The sequence below is a fragment of the Varanus komodoensis genome, unplaced genomic scaffold (genome assembly GCF_004798865.1).
Source record: "Varanus komodoensis strain SLA01 unplaced genomic scaffold, ASM479886v1 scaffold1, whole genome shotgun sequence".
In the NCBI taxonomy this organism is placed as follows: Eukaryota; Metazoa; Chordata; class Lepidosauria; order Squamata; family Varanidae; genus Varanus; species Varanus komodoensis.
The window spans coordinates 123,769,828-123,786,947 of record NW_025335268.1 but is presented as its reverse complement, the minus strand read 5'-3'; the positions used below and the strand labels follow the sequence as shown (position 1 = coordinate 123,786,947).

Sequence of the window (17,120 nt, the reverse complement as noted above, 5' to 3'; positions counted from 1 at the left end):
GGAGGAATGTTGTCCATGGGGTCACAATGGGTCGGACATGACTTTGCTAAACAACAATAACAACAGTCCTTACCCCATGACTCGCAAGACATATGGCACATTAGTTCAGCAGGCTTGACACCCTCCTGTTGCTGCCATTGTCAAGGCCTTTGTGACTTTTAATAGGTCCTGTAAAAAGCAGAGAAAGAGTCACTGGGGACAGTTTGGGCTAGAAAGGACAGGTAAGCCTTAATTGCTGCCTGCCATACAGCTGTTAAAGTTGCTGAAGCCTAGTCTGAAAAAAGGAGGTAAAGCTATTCTGCAGGACAAGTGTTAAAGGAATGTTGCAGGCTTCCTCCAACATCTGATTAAACCTTTCATTCTGGGATATATTCTGAATGTGCACCCTGAATTCCTACCGGGACCTTTTACTCAGAATGCCCTGAGTGAGAGGAGGTGCCAGCAACAAAACAGGCTTTAGGGATTTCCTATGGATCCCAGGTGACTGGAAAAGGATGCACCTTAGTGGCTTTATATTTGAAGAACCCTGGGCAGACCCTGTGAAGAACTGTACCCATGCTCAAACTGGAGGTGTGGAAAGCAGGAAAAGAAGTCCAGAGCTATCTGACAAAAAGTTTCTGACAAAGCACATTGCTGGAAAATAAGTGCACATCTCCCTCCTTTTATCATCAGGATAAGCATTTTTGGGGACACATGCATTTATTTGGTTGCTTGGATCATTAATATTTGCTTTAACCTATAGAATGAAGCATGGACTCTCTTAAGGAAGAGTAACTACTTACCAATATGAAAATAACTAACAGCGTTCAATTTCTGATTTTCAATTTCAGAAGTAAAGGAGAGATTAAAATTCACTTGAATTGTCTGGTGAAGGATGTGGGCTCACATGTATGGCTTCATAGTCTTGCCCCATCTTGGCGGATTCCTTGGTTTGTTATTTACCCAGAAAGAAGTGCCAGTATGGTTTGAAAATCTGAAGAAACCATCATGGCATCCACCAAATATAATGTTTCCACTTGCTTGGACTACACTGTGCACAAGCATAGGGTAAGGATTCCTGGATGCTTCTTTCTCCTCATCGGAGGCTGCAGTCTTTTCTTGGAAGAAAATCCAATTCAGAGAACTTATATCCAAGAAAGTGCACATTGGGTCAGATTGGAAGCTTCAGCTGTGGGGTGGTATAAAATGCAATAAATAAATACCCAATTGCTCCCATGGTAGTTCCTGAAGTTACTTAGCTGGTTTTGTGCACACCAGGAAATTAATTATTCTTGATGCAATTGTTCCTCATTTCCTTATCTACACCTGCACTTCATATTGGGAATCACTGCCCTTTTATTGAATAAAATATTAGCAATGTGTATATTTGATGCCAGCTGTCTCTGTTGAAGATAACAGAAGTATCTACACTAAAAATGCACTCATGCTGCTTGGGACATTCTGGGAGTTGGACTTTTTCTGTATAAACTTGCATAGGATGGTGCCCTAAATCTCAGAAGTATCCTCATTGCCTCTTAAATGCAAGTTTCTGATATGCTCAGAACCACTAATAGATCTGACCTAATGCCCTTGATGCAAGATGTTTTTGAACTTCAGCTGCCATCAGACCCAGACAGCCAATAGCCAAATAGCCAAAATGCTGGGAGCTGTAATTTAAAGGATCAGGTGCTAATGGTAATCAGATATGATGGAACACTAAACTAACTCTGGCCAATAGTACAAATTCAAATAATATTTATGAACAAGAGATTTCGAAGTCCCACTCCCCTGGCCCTTAGATTTGTTCATTGCCTCAAATTGCATTAAGTCTAACTTTGAGGTTTCTGCTGCCAGCTTACAAAGAAACATAAGCCATCTGAGCTGAATTTAATTGGAACAAAGCTTCCTCTGGAAAGTCTTTTTAAAAGATACTATTAGTCAGGCAGATAACATGACATCCAAAGGAAAGTACTAACTGTTTTCTGCAGCTACGCTTCATATCTGGAGTGGATGGACCTTGATGGCTTCAATAGCAGAGCCGTCATGCCCCCAGGCCTGTATATAACTCAGCTGGCCTTGAACTGGGCATGGACTCCTTTATTCTTTTCTTCGGAGCTCATAAACTAAAGCTTTAACCTGTGGAGCTTTATTACTTGTATTTCAGTTTCTTATTTGAGGCACTAGGCAGGCTGTCTAAAAATGTACCGGGCTGCAGTTGCAGTATGAAATGTACAAACTCTTCACATTTTTAGCATTTGTTTTTGTGAATTTAACTCCACATTTCCTATGCCTCAGAACATACTGGCAATTTCAGCTAAACAGTTTTAAACAGGCAGGGAAATCCAGATTGATACTCTGAACAGTTAAGAACTAGAAGCACTACATTCATGGCAAGAGGTGTTCCTAGGCACTTTGAAGATTTGGTTGGTCACCTGGCCTATAAAATTTATGTGTGTGTGTGTGTGTGTGTGTGTGTGTGTGTGTGAGAGAGAGAGAGAGAGAGAGAGAGAGAGAGTTTATAAATAAATCTAGGATTGATTTGAATTTCATAGAAAGCAAAGCCAGCCAACTGATCTCTCATTGAAATAACTGCAGATAAATTCTTCAATGACTTGGTGCACCCCCACCCCCAAACCATCCCAGATCAGATTCTCTTCATTCCATGCCCACCTCACTGAGCATAACCACTATGTACTATGATGGGAGGCTTCACTTTTCCCTGCCTGGCTGCATTCCTGCATGAAAATTGCCCTTTGTGTGGCAATTAAGCTAGTAAAAACCCAGGGCTCTGGGCAAAAGATTGATCTTCTGCCTAAGCAATGCCCCTGTTCATGGCATCATTATCCGCTTTCTATAACCCTCATGTCCACATTCCCCAAGGAAGAAAGCAGGTAAAATATTCTGCCACAGAACAAAGCATGTAGAGTAAATATATTCACTGAACTATGCTCAATATATTTCAGCAGCATTATTCAAGATATTCTGCTCAGCAAATATGTAGTTCTTGAAAGTGAAGAATTCTAGAGTGTTGAGAGTAGCTATTGTATAACAAGAACAAGGAGATTTCGGACAAACTGAGACAAAAGACTTGTTTTGCCTGTTTCCACTTTGAAATTGGTTCCTACAAGCAATATCAATCCCTTGCCGTTGTGTTGCCTGGTACTAAACTGAATTAACTGGCAGTATAGATAAGGTCATGAGGTTAGCACCCTCGTGTTCTGGGTGTTCCATTTCCCCCTTTCACAAACAGTGTGTCTGAGACAAACACTCTGAGCACCACTCCTTGACCTAATCACGGAGCACATGCCAGAGCACCAGTGGGAGCTTGCTGCTCCTATGTGGCTAAAATCACTAGCCGCAAATATGAGATGCTGGAGGAAAGTGTGTTAGTTCACTGAGTTCAACGTGTTAGCGCTGCACCAGGCACAAAGAGCAGGCGCTTTTGGAGTGCAGGGTGGTCTCCCTCAGGCTGATGTGTTGAACTACAGCTGCCAGCATTTGGAGGAGACAAAGCAAAAGGTAGTCCTCCTGATGTGTTGGACTTCAAGTGGTCAGGAATGTTGGGAATGACAGTCCAAAGCATCTGGTTATCTATTTCATGCTTGGCCCTTGTGTGGTCTGTCAAGAATTGTGGAAGGATGCTGACTTCTCTGGTGCAAGGGAAATCACAGTGCAGCTTGGCAATGTTTGGGTTAGAGCGTGGTAACTCTTGCAAGTATATTTGTGGAAATGACTGAGGTGGTATGTTGACTGCTCAGGATGAGTCGTGCTGTGTCATAATTTCATCATCTTTTTATGACGTAGGAGTTGTGGAATCTGCTGCTCATCAGAAAGCATAGTATGGAAAGCATACTACTTTCAAGAAAGGTGTGGCTGTACTGGGAAGGGGTGTGTGCATGAAGAGTAGTAAGGGACAGCTGTCCTTGTAGCAAATTCTCCTGAAAAAACACATCTGTATGCCGAGAATCTGATCCAACTCCTGTTCTTAATGTTGCATTCCCCTACAGTACCAAAGTTAAAGCACATGGAGAGGTTCCAGAAACACGTTAGAAATCTTAGTCCTCTTGGATCACAATTCTCTCTCTAGCCCCAGCCATTCAGGAATCCCGTTCTGCTTGGAGAGACTTCGCCCCAACAGCCCAGTCCTGAGCTGTGCAGTTGCACTCCAGGACCAGGTGAAAGGCTTCTGAAGGCTTGGCCTCTGGTGCCTGCGCAAGGCTGGAACAACCCCATGCACTGAATCAACAGTCATTTCTGTCCCTGGAGCTAGTTAAAGGCAAGTGCTTCGTGCAAAGAGCTTGGCACTGGATGAGGCAGTGTGGGAAAGGAGGTGATTGGCAAATTGTGTCCATGGAGCAGCCAGTTGTGAAACTTTTGCAGAGGCAAAATGATGTAGCCTGAAGGGTTGGGGAGGGGGGAATGAGAGAGAGAGAGGTGAAAGCAAATGGAGCAGTCTTGATGCCTCTCTGTCCCAGTTGCCATGCTTAGGCAGTCACTCCCAGTCACCTGATACATCAGTAGATCATGCTGGGTTCTTTAAAATAACAACTACAGCTACAGCAACTACAACAGCAATTGTTGTTATATCCTGCGGGATTTGAGAATGATTAAATCTTGTACGTATAATAGCATAATGTAAACACCTGCATACAGAAACATTAACGCTATCAAGAATAAAAACTTTAGGACTGGTTAAACATTATCATATGTTGCCAAATGTTTGTGAATAGAGTACTTGGCATGAAAAGGGTGACAGTGTTGGCACCAGGCAGACTTCACTGGAGAGAGTGTTCCATAATTGGAAGGCCACCACTAAAAAGGCCCTCTCCACAGTTGCCATCCCTTGGAAAAGACAGTTGGAGGAGGACTACCATAGTGCATTTGTCAGGCTGCATTAGAGGTTTTTCTGTTTCTCTCTTCCAGGCCCTGACTGACATTGTGTGTCTGTACGGGCTAGTGCTATGCACCATATATTCCTGGTACCCTGTTAACAAGCTTGCAACACTAATGATGCTACCTTATCTTGCCTGGCTGATTTTGGTATCATCTCTCACCTACTGCATCTGGCGAGACAATCCAGAAAAGGGAAAGAAAGAATAAGAAAGAAGCTAGCTTTATGCCATTTGGTGAAACCTATTCATCCTGAAAACTGGTACTGTGAAGTTCATTTGATAGACACAGGAGCATTTTCCCCAAACATGGAAATAGGGTGATCTTTTTAAAAATGTGATGTTGCATATTTATAAAGCTGCCGTACAGACTGAGCTTGAATGCATCAATTTCTGCTCTTACTCAAAGAGCAATCCTAGACAATGGTACACAGAAGGAAGTCCTACTGAGTTCAGTGGGGCTTTCATCCAGGTAAGTGGGCATAGGATTACAGACTTAACACCTTAATGAGTTGATGTCATCAGGTTTCAGTTGCCTAGTCATATCCTCAGTAATCCTTGGATCTAGCTTTGCATTGTTCTGTCAGCTCATGCTTTAAAAAAAATAGGAATTATTCTGGAAGTGTAAAAGATTCAACAAAAGCAGAATCAGCTTACATGGGATTTGTAAAAATTGTGCTAATAAAAGATTGTGCTAATGACATTGAGTTCTGCTTCCTTTGCACATTTGTGCTTTTAAGTGTCTATATTATTACCTTTCCCTCTCCCATTTTTCTCTTCTCTCTGGTCTTTTCCCACTATCAACATTTAGACTGGAAGCTCATCAGAGCGGAGATTGTTTTGTGCGTGTTGTACTCTATAAGGATCATGTACATTAACACCATTTAAATAAACAGTGTGTTGTATGCCTAAAGTATGAATGTGACCAAACATGTTATTTACCAAACAATGTTAAAACAAACACAGCTACCTTTGGAGGGAACAAGAATTGGCCATAACCCTCTGCTGAAGGGTTGGGTTGCCACTACCTTAGAGTAGATGAAAAGAAATATTTGGAATAAAACAGCAATTATTTTCATCCAGTCAGCTTTTTGTTCTTATTTTACAAACCAATTGCTACATGTGTTGATAGTTTTGTGTGTATCCACAATGAAGGGACATTTCACAACCAGACAAAAGGAGTCCAGTTTAGTGCTGAAGGAAGAATTTAGTAAGTGCGACATTTGACATTTTCAGCAACAAAAAAGGAAACATTGATCCATTATTCCTTGTTTGTTCCTATAATCATTGGTCTAGCTAAGTGTAGTGAGAGAAGCAGGCAGCCATTCTTGGTGGGTATCCCAGGGTCAGCCTGGCTGGGCTTCTGAAGAAGGAGGGGACCTTGAGACAGCAGAGATGGGAGTTTGGGTGACTGGGCAGAAGCACAGCTCTTTGAAGCACCCTGGAGCTTGCTGCCAAAGGTTCCCAGGCCAACCGGGAGAGTTGGAATGTTTTGGAAGGGCCAGATGAAGAAGAGGAGGAAGAGCCATGACCCCATCATGAGGTGTTGGGAGAGGCAACTGCCCAGTTAGAGGGCTTGCAGTGGTCTCACTGCCTGACCCTTCAGCCCCAGAGTTACCGAAAGGGAAGTCCCTAGTTTGGCATCAACAATCATTCTTAGTATGTGCAGAGGCTTATCTTCCAGCTTACTAGAAGACTTTTAGAGTTAGTTTTATCTTGTAGCAAAGAGACTGTCTGATGTTTTGAAGCTTAAAGGCAAGAAGGCAAGGGCAGAGCTCACAACACTAACTAATAGCACAAAACTAGGCATGTCTACTCAAAAGTAAGTCCCACTGAGTTCAGTTAAGACTGATTCCTAGGTCAGTGCATATAGCTGGGGTGAGCAGCTTGTGGCTCTCCAGATGTTTTGGCTTACAGCTCCCATTAGCCCTCCCCATTAGCTTTATTTGGGCTAACAAGGTTGCTGTCAAAGCATTGGCCAGGCCATGGTTGCCCACCCCGATGTAGACAGCTGCAGCCTAAATCATTTTCCTGTGCTCCATCCTGATTGTTACAAACCACAGATTTGGAGGTTTTAACACGAGGCTCTAATTCTTCTTTGCCTCTCCTTGTTTTCTTTTACTTTTTATCCTGACAAATAGTTTTTGAGGAATTTACAAACTTTCTCATGACTTTATGACTCTTGCTTTGTTGGAATGAAGGTGTTACCCCACTGTGTCTTTTAGATTTTTTTCCCTAATATGGCCTAACAGACTGTACAAGAAATGGGGATGCTGCAATGGGCCTATGTTCACCTAAAGGCCGCTATGTGTACATGGCAGGCTCAGTTTTGAATGTGGCAGCAGTGCTGGGGAGGGAAAGTTTCCTCTGCACCATTTTCCTGAGGTAAATCAGCACCCCTCCCCCAACCCACTGACCCAGTGCTTTTAGCCTTCAGCAGAGCTGGAAAGGCTAAGACAGACACATAACATTATCTCATGCAGTTTGAGCCTAAAGAATCTCTTTTTTCGATAAATCAGAAGGAATGATGCTTTGTGAGTCAGGCTCTTGACTCGGCCAACAGGACAAAAATATTTGGAGCCTAGAACCCAGCACTTACTAAGTGATCCAAAAGAAAATGGGATAACTCCCAGGTCTTACTTGCTCTTCTCAGGTGTCTGAAGATTTCCCCTGCTCCAAATGCAACCAAAGAATAAGCTAAGGCTAAAAGTGGCAGTGCAATTGCCATTAAAACGATCTCCACTTACGATGTCTTCCCAGGGACTTTACAGTATTTTCAGTCAGTCCTTCTGAGAGTGGAGAGAGAGGTCCACCCACAGAGGAGGAGATGCCACCTCAGAACCCCTCTGCCAGTTACTGTGGAAATTCTGATACCAGAGGGGGGAAAGTGGGTACATTGGCGGCATGCCAAGAGAGGCAGTGAACCTGAGGTCCACCAGGTCCCCATTCACACTCCCAGACCAACATAAGCTTTATTCCAGCTCCCATAACTATGGAACCCACCTGGAGATAATTTTACCAAAAAAATATTTTTCTCACACAGCCAGAAAGCCCCCACACAAAATTGCTGCTCCTTCCTCTCTCTCCCAGGGTTCCTCCACCCTGGGAGATCCTCACTAGCAGCTACAAGATTGCTCTGCCCATATATTCAACATGCGCTATGTCTGGTGGCCACCAACATTATTAGCAACCTCAGCTGGAAGTGGGTAAGACCAACAGCAATCTTACAGTGAATTGGACCAGCTTCCTGACCCAATGGAAGGAGAAGAGCAGACTCACTGGAGGACTTAGGCTGTGGTCCAAAAACACATGCTAAGGCCAAGCATCTTTAGGTCTCTGTCTGGCCTGTATATGAATGGGAGGTCTCTTGGGAGCCATCGGAATGTTGTCTGGAGGTCTCTTGAAGAAAGGTGGGATATACATGCAATGAATTTTAAAAACATTGTTAATTCTTGCAGCTGTTGAAGAGCTGGGTAGCATATTGTTGATGATCCGCAAATTTCCCCTAACTTCACAGTTCATCACGGTAACAATTTGGTAGAGATGCTACATATGAACCACTAGGAAAGAAATGTGGATTTATAATTCACAGGGAGGAGAAAAGAAAGAGAACATTCTTTTGAAACTGGTCCTTAAATGATCCGCTTCTCTGATTTAAGGGACTTATTCCCTATCTCTGGCCAAGCATCCAAGGCACAGCAGACTATTCAGAGAGCGACAGCACCATCTAGTGACTTGTAGAACACCAAACAACAATATTTCTTCTGATACAGAAGTAGTACAAAAATGCCATTATATTCCAGTTGTACAGGAAAATACATGTAAAAGCAAGTGATTTTATAACACCAGCCCTTACATCGTTTCCACTAGATGATGTTCAGTTTGCAAATCGGAGGCAATTCCTTGGGCATTGGACTTGCAATCAGAATTCTGGCCTATAGCAATATGGCAATTACACATATGTGCACGTGCACACGCACACACTCATATCAAGTTTCTTTCTCTGCTGTTTTCCCATATTCTACAGAGGCAATGGAACGCTTGAAATTACGCTTGTCAGTAAGAAGGGGATGGATGTGGGAGAAGAAATGGAAATATAATCCAGGTTGGAGGCACTGTTGGACGGTAAACCATTGGTTCCAGAGACAGAGTATACCCTTGCACTCTTGCTTGACTGCAGTTTTGAAGCTTGTAGGTTATCCTTGATCTGGTGCTTCTTCTAGATGCACAGCAGTGACTACCAGCTTTGGCTGCACCTTCTTCTAGCGAAAGTGGACTTGGCTGTACTAATACATTCTTTAGTTACTCCAGAACAAGATATTCTAGTGCACTTCCAAGTGTCCAAAAGGATCAACTGATCCAAGTGAAAATGCCAAACAATTGTCCAGGATAGGATAGATACAGCATAACCATGGTTCTTTTTGACCTAATTTGGTTATCTGTCCATTTTTAGATTTAATTCAATACGCCAGTTTTTGTGCTGAAAGCCCTAAGCCGCTCTATCCTCCCATATTCTCCATTTAATATCTAAGGTTCTGCTTTGAGGCCCCCCACTGGCTGAATTTCAGCAATGGACACAAGAAAAGAAGCATTTTGTTTCTGGCACTAACACTATCCAGAGTGCCCTCCATAAAGAGACCTGTCTAGTCCTATTACTGTATTTATTCTGTTGTCTCTTTAAGGAGCAGTTTGGGGAAAGCTGAACAAATACTTACGTGCATGCTTAAACATGCTTATGACGAATATTCTGTTTACTCTGTTTCTGTAGAGGCCCAAAACAGGTCTGACCATTTGACGTGGGCATACATCTCATACCATCACATTCCCCCGATTCTTCCCCTCCACCACCTGCACGGAGATACTAAGATACAAACACACACAGCACTTGTCAGTTCCCCCATCCCCAGGGAGACAGCGTACTGGGTACTGGACCGATACGTCGTTTGAACTTACTCTAAAAAGCACATCCAAAGCTGCTAGCTATCAGGATACGTTTACTTGTAAACAGTCTTTTAGTAGAAGCCTCTTTGTGCTCTAAGATCTACTCAGTGATGTCACAGGTATATGTGAGGCAGCATGCTGAGTTTATATGAAAGACCTGCATTGTTAAAATTTGAGGGGTTCTGTCAAGCTTTTACAGTTGAGCAATCCCATTGGCTCCATTCCAAAGTTAAGGAGGGGTCGTGTTGCTTAAAGCCTCCTTGGTTCCTCACTTAGGCTATGCAGGCCATAGGCTTAGGAAAGCAGGAAGCTGGCTTGTACTTCAGACCGTTCATCCACTCAAGCTACCATTGGTTGAATCCTGAAAAAAAAATAGCTGGATATGAGATTCTAAAGGAGAAGGAGAAGAAGGAGAGCATCTGAAGATCAGGATAAAGAAACACAGGAAGTTCAATATTGTCACACTGACCGGCAGCAGTTCTCCATGGTTTCAGACAGGGATCTTTCTCAGCCGTACCTAGAGATGCTGAGGAGAGCAACTGAGAGCTTCTGCATGGCAAACCTATGCTCTGCAGGGAGCTATAGTTCTTCCTTATCTGGCAGAATTGGGGTGGAGACCAGCACATCTTCTAGATCTAGAACAGCATATGCATGCTTGGTGCCATAGCCAATTTCTGATACACAAAGTTGTATCATACCCACTGAGTAGGGAGTTACATTTATTGTGCACATTCAGTGCAGGTCTGTATGTACACAGTTACAAATATGATAATATGTGAAACAAGTATTTGATATCTAAACATCCCTTGGGCTTCCTTTACTTGCAATACTCCATATATTTGTAATGGTCTTGCTTCTATCTTTTTTTTCTACACACAAATTCTATACATACTTCCCTGAGAGTACAATCCATTTAATTCAATTGAATTTTCTTCTGAGTGGATACACATAGGTTTGGGTCATAAGAATTTGTGGTCAACCAAAAATGGGAAACAGAATGAGGGCAAGAGTAATTTTAATGATTATTTCACATCAGTATTTTTCATGGACCAGCATTAGTGAAAGCTCAATTACAATCCTTATAGATAACGAGCATGTTGTCTACATTTTTCCCCTTTGTAAGATAATAACAGGCCACCAGGTTGATCAAATATGTAGACAGTGATAGGTTCCACCAAATTACACATTTGTTTATTTTCTAAGAATCTTAACATGGGGTCAGTTAGTGGTGGGTGGTTTTGATGTGCAGCAGAAAAATAAGACTATTCAAGAAAACCTGTGACTAGAGTACCAATATTTTCTACCTTATAGCTACTCTGTACTGGTACAGAGTAGAAGTACAGAACAATTTGTCCATGAAATCACTGGAAAAAATCCTAATTAGGTTTGTTTATTGTTTGTTTGTCTTTCAGTAGTTACAACTGGGGGCGGGGGAAAGCAGAGGAATCACTGCCAGACAACGTATCCAAGGATATGTTTTATTTTGAAAACCAGCTGTCCTTTTTATTCTAAAGAGCACATCCCAATTCTGCTGGGTACAGACAGTATCTTATTTCACCTTTGCTTCTGGCCAACTAAATATTTCTTCAGCCTGCAATTGCAAGCTTCTCTCTCCTGTAGTCTCTTTTATAGCAAAACTGAACTGAATAATAAGAAAATATAGAGAAATACTGGCCAGTTAGAAGGAGCCTAGCAGGCCATCAGGGCCAACTGGTACACCCAGCAAAACAGAGGATGCAAGTACACAAATTCATTCCATATACACTTGCAATGTAAGAAACCCAGTTAGTGAATGGAGCTAGGAGAAGGTTTTGACTGAAGAATGACAATAATAAGACAGCAATTTATGAGATGGCCTTACTCACAGTGGGTGCTGTTAAGATTTGGACTCAAACTGTGCCTAATGAACCATTAAGTTAGATTATAGCTGTGATTATTATTAGTGATGATTATTAGATGCTTTCATACATTTTGAAGTTAGTGGTCTTTACACTTGATCTGTCTGGATGATGATGATGCTGATAATTATTTGGTACACTGGATGAGCTAATATGGGTGTAATATGTTATGCAGTAATGAAATACTGATTTATATTAAGGCACAAGTGGAAAATCAAATTTTGCATATAGTAAAATTGTATCAGCACCCTGTATACAGTCACAAACAGCAAATTGCAAAATTGAAGGATAACAAAAATATTATAGGAAAACAATCCCATCCTAAGTAGTTATACAAGCAAAGCATCTTATAATACGCAGCATCTTTCCAAGCCCCAATGGGAAGCTGGTGATTCAATACACTTGTGTAGAGTGCATATAAAGGAGCCAGAATATTCAGTATTTGGCTCCATATTAGTTCATCCAAAAAATCTTTACATATTCAGTAAATGTAGCTGTAGAGAACTTTGTGGAGAAATCCATGCAAAAAACCAATTCCAAAAGTAACAACATATTATACATCCCATCTGAGCATGTATATTTTTTAAAGTTCTCATAAGATTTCATATGATGTTGCCTCATAATGAATTAGAAATTAGAAAGGGTCCAGAGGAGGGCAACAAAAATGTTCCAGGGTTTGGAAACACTGCCCTATGAGGAGAGACTGGGAGAACTGGGCATGTTCAGCCTTGAGAAGAGAAGACTGAGAGGGGGCATGGAATCACTCTACAAGTACCTCAAAGGCTGTCACAAAGAGGAAGGTCTGCTGATAACAGAGTGTAGGACATGGAATAATCAATACAAGTTGCGACAATCCAGCTTCAGGATGGACATCAGGAAAAGCTTCCTCACTGTCAAAGCCATATGACAGTGGAACCAGTTGTCTAGAACGGTGGTGGGCTCTTCCCACACTAGAGAAATTCAGAAAGAAACTGGACAGCTATCTGAGTGGAATGGTATAAATTGGTGTCCTGCAACAGCAGAGGGTTGGACCCACTGGCCTTCATGGTCCTTTCCAACTCTGCTATTCTACGAGTCAGTATTGTTATTGGTACATCTAGCTGACAACTGTCTACACTGAGTGGCAGGTAGCTCTCCAGCCCTACCTGGAGATGCCAAGGAGAGACCCTGGTACCTTTTGTATGGATTGATTTAGTTGGGGCTATCTGGTAGGAAACAAGGCAGTATACAAAAATTCAGAAAACAAAAAGAAGGGTCATGATCCCCTTCCTAAATGCAGAGACTGGGGACCAGTAATAACTTCAAAGAGAGTTTGCTCTAGAGTTTGGAAGAAACATAGGAAAAAGCCCTTTCCTGCTTGCCTGATAAGTGGACCTCCACAAGCAAGAGTGTCTTCAAAGAGCTTCTCTTCTAGACCATAGTAAGTGAGCAGGTTCCTAGTGAGACAGGTGGTCTCTCAAATAGCCAGGTCCTCGACCATTTGAGGTGCAGCCCTATAGGTTGTGTTCTTGAGGACTGAAAAGTCCTGAACTCAGAGCCTTACAAGCATCCTGCCATGAGCTGAAGTTCTTCCTTCAAACATTCACCAGCCACAACCCATTTCCTTGCACTTTCTTTATTCCTTCTGAGTACAAATCACTCATAACAGATCTCTAAGCAGGAACAGATCTAGTGTTTACCTCCAGGAACTCTCCTCAGGAGGGGCTCTCTGAAGATGAGTGTGCTTCCTCTCCACGTGCTGCTCATTCAATTGGACCTCTCCTCTCTGCTGATGCCTTGCCAGGCAGTTGACAGCAGGGGCCTTGCCTGCCTCTGAGAATTCCTCATTCTCAGAGACCCCTCCCACTGCCTGTACTTCTTGGCCATTTCCAGGAACTGCCTGGCTTGGTGGAGCATCTGGCCTTGAGATAGTCACTCCCCCCACACTCCTTCTACTGCATCCCAGAAACTTGTCCTAGCCTAGCCCGTCCTCCACGATCTCACTTTCTGATTCTGAATCAGCATCTGGAATGCAGTCAGCTGTCCATGGGAAGGATTGGCCCAGACCACTGCTCCTCTTACTCCCAACACATCCTGTGCAGAGCAGGAGGAGCTGCTGTCACAATCTCCAATTCCCCAACCTCCTACTCTACCTTTTGGCTGGATGGCACTTTTCAGCTGTCTAGCTGAGCTGTTTCAAAGTGGGAGGGAAGGAGACTGCATAAAATGTAGAATAGCCCATGTCCTGGACTCCACAGCTTCCTCTCTTCTCCTTGCACTGGAACAACCTTTACCTGTCTACAACCAAGTTCAGTTTCCTCCAAGAGGGAACTGGTGTAATTCTTTTGTGTGAGAGAGCAGAAGAGGAAGAGAGAAGTTTAGATTCCCAGCTCCAAAATTGAAGCTATGTTCTTGCCCCAAAGCTGGGAAGCCAAAGTATCCTCTGGCCTTGCAGATGAAGTCTAGCAACCATAAGATTGCTCTCTTAGGGCTTGAAAGACCAAAACCAGCACTCTGAACTGAGGCCAGAAAGCAACTGGAAAGCAGAGGAGATCATTTAGTATTGGAGTGATGTGATCATGATACCATGCACTAGATGTATTGATTCAGGCATGGCTGCAGCTGGTGTACTAGATGTAGTTGTGCAAATACACTGCTCACCATCACTGCCATGTAAAGAGCTAAGAACTGAATAGGATTCAGGAACACTCCAAAGTTAGGTATAATTTGGTTTTGTGTGGAGGGGATGGCACTGATGCCATATGGGTGGCATCTCTGCCCAAAACTCCAGATGACCTCCCCCAGTGGTTTCATGTAAATATTCACCAACAAAATGCAGGAGAGAAACCTGTGGGACAAATAGACTAAGAATGCCAAGCAGTAATCCCCCAACATCAGCCTCTGGACACAACTTGACAGGAAGTAATAAAGTGCCTCCAAGGCCCAACCACACCAGACAGTCAGGAAGATACCATGGTTGATGGCATCAAAAGTCAATGAGAGAAAAATTAGTAAAGCTGCACTCCCCCACCATCTATTTCCCAGTGGAGGTCATCCACCAAGGTGACCAAAGCAATATCATTTGCCAATCTGACCTGAAAGCCCAATTGAAATGTGTCCAAATAATCAATATAATCCAAATGCATCTTGATTTGCAGGACTACCTGCCTTTCAGTTAGCTTAGCTAAGAAGTATTTGAAACTGATTGCAACTTCCATGTTGGGACAAGGGAAGTCTTATTACTGCTTTCTTTAAGCAAGGGGAACATCTCCACTAACAATGGAAGCATCAGTCACTTCTCTTAGCCATGTGACCAGTCCCATCCTGGCTGAGTTAATCAACCAGAATGGGAAAGGGCTGAGTAAACAAGTGTCTAGCTAACTTGCCAACTTCCTTGAGATCCACAAGCTGAAAAAAAAAACCTCCAAACCAGTAGGACCAACCAGGACCAAGATTATACCTGACCTGTCCCAGCAAAGGTCCAAGTCAAGATGAATCTGAGCAACTTTATCCTTATAGAATGGGGCAAATTGTCCATGTGCAAAACATGCTTTCTGTGAATGAGCTACAGCCCTTCCCTATGGATGTTCTAAATCCTCAGGAGGAGATCCTACTTTCCTGGGATTGTCCCTTGCATCCTGACTGATGTTGTCTTATGTATCTGAAGTAGAATCTTCAGGGCAAAGAACCTGGTCTGAAAAACATTTCAAAGAACCAGGCTCCTGTTGAAGCAGGGAAGGATATTGCATGTTATGAATCCACTACATGGACTATCATCCCTGTAGTCTGCAGTGCTTTCATTTTGTCACAGAGACAAGAGTGTGTGTGGAGGGTATAGATATAAATAGCAAAAAATAGGCAGACATTCTACCCTGCACTATTTTGTACAGCCTAGCACCACTATATAGTACCACACCACCACTGTTCTTGGTCTCGACACACAGCCCGTGACGATCTGGCTGTTTGTACATGGAGCACTGCCCTAGAAGGCGTTTGGCGGCAGCTGGGAAAGAGATAGAACCTCAGTCCCAGCACCACATTCCAGAGATTAGATTAAAGCTCAGCCTTGATCTGTACAGCTTGGCTGGCTCCAGTGAAAGTTAAAGCAGCAAGAATGATGGGACCCTGATTAATCCAGCAGTCAAGGGCTTCCAAAAATACAGTGAGTCAGAGGGACACAAGAACCGGTAAGGAAGAGCTGTCACTCATTAGCTCAGGATTCCCCTCCCCACAATTCCTCCTTAAAATGTCAAAGGTGACAGCAATTGATCTGGGGTGCGGGAATTTGAACATAGTTACCACTGACTGGAGAAAAACAATACACTTTCTAAGGAAACTATTCCATACCATTAAAAGGAAACTATTCCATACCATTAAAAGGGAAACATTCCATACTGTTAAAAAAAATACCCCCACCCATCCACCCCGCATAAGATCAGGTCCAGCTGATAGCCTGCTTTATAATTTTTGTCATGGTGTCATGTTTATAGCAAATGCACAATGGCTGTTTGCTCAGGGCATGGCTGGTGTCCTGATGCCGTGTGCTAACTGATGCTAATCCAAGGGAAACACTGCTGAATGCCTTAGAGACAGATACCTCTCTGTGGGCTGGGGACCACCAATGGACCTCAGCCCTCTTTCGGATGGGCTTCCACGTGGCAGCCCACACAGTACTGCCTCACTTGATCGCCCTGCCCCACAGCCTTTGGCTAGCCAGATGCCAACACCACCAGCAGCTGCAGCAGCTGCTCCCTGCATGTGTGAGTGGGAGCTGATTAGAAAGAAAGGCTGGACAAAGGGAAGGGAAAAGATGGAAAGGATGGCAGGCAGAATGGTCAGACAAGCACAAGAGGAGGAAGGGAAAGGATGCAGGAAAAACATCCCGACAAACTGGGAGAGAAGAAAAGCACTTGGAGCGGCTTCTTCGTCTTCTGGTCCTCTGTCCATTAAGAAAATAATCTGGCATTAGGACCTTAGACTGAAGAAAAAGTGACTTTATTTATTAAATTTGTACACTGCTTATTAGCCAGGATGGCTTTCTGGACAGTTTACATAAACATAATAGCAACATATGCAATGAATCAGTAGTATTAAATCTAACATATATACCACAACAATAAAGTAACACCAGTAAAACACAGTAAAAAAACCCCCACAATAAGAACCTCAGAGCAGCCACAATTAAAATCAAACCAAGGGCACAATAGCACAAAATTACAATAAATACTCCTGTACTTTAATAATACATTTAATAAATATTATTTACATTTATTTATCTATGTTTTTATAGACTGTTCTTTAGCAGACAATCCCAGAACAATATGTATTTTAGTACAATAAATATAACTTGGTGCAGACAACTTGAAGGTTGAATATGGGTGACATGTCGGTTGTCATTGAAATGTGGGTTATTGTGTTGTTTTTGAACCCAGCT

At 42.9% G+C, this 17,120-nt stretch overlaps 1 protein-coding gene across 1 annotated transcript; it reads left to right on the top strand.

The window, feature by feature from the left end:
* Nucleotides 1–66: 66 nt before the first annotated feature.
* On the top strand, nt 67–5,834 carry TSPO2 (translocator protein 2). The gene is given in 4 exon segments (XM_044444217.1): nt 67–1,047; nt 1,968–2,079; nt 2,082–2,117; nt 4,903–5,834. Coding segments are annotated over 4 exon segments (498 nt in total). The 5' UTR covers nt 67–874; the 3' UTR covers nt 5,080–5,834.
* Nucleotides 5,835–17,120: the final 11,286 nt, after the last annotated feature.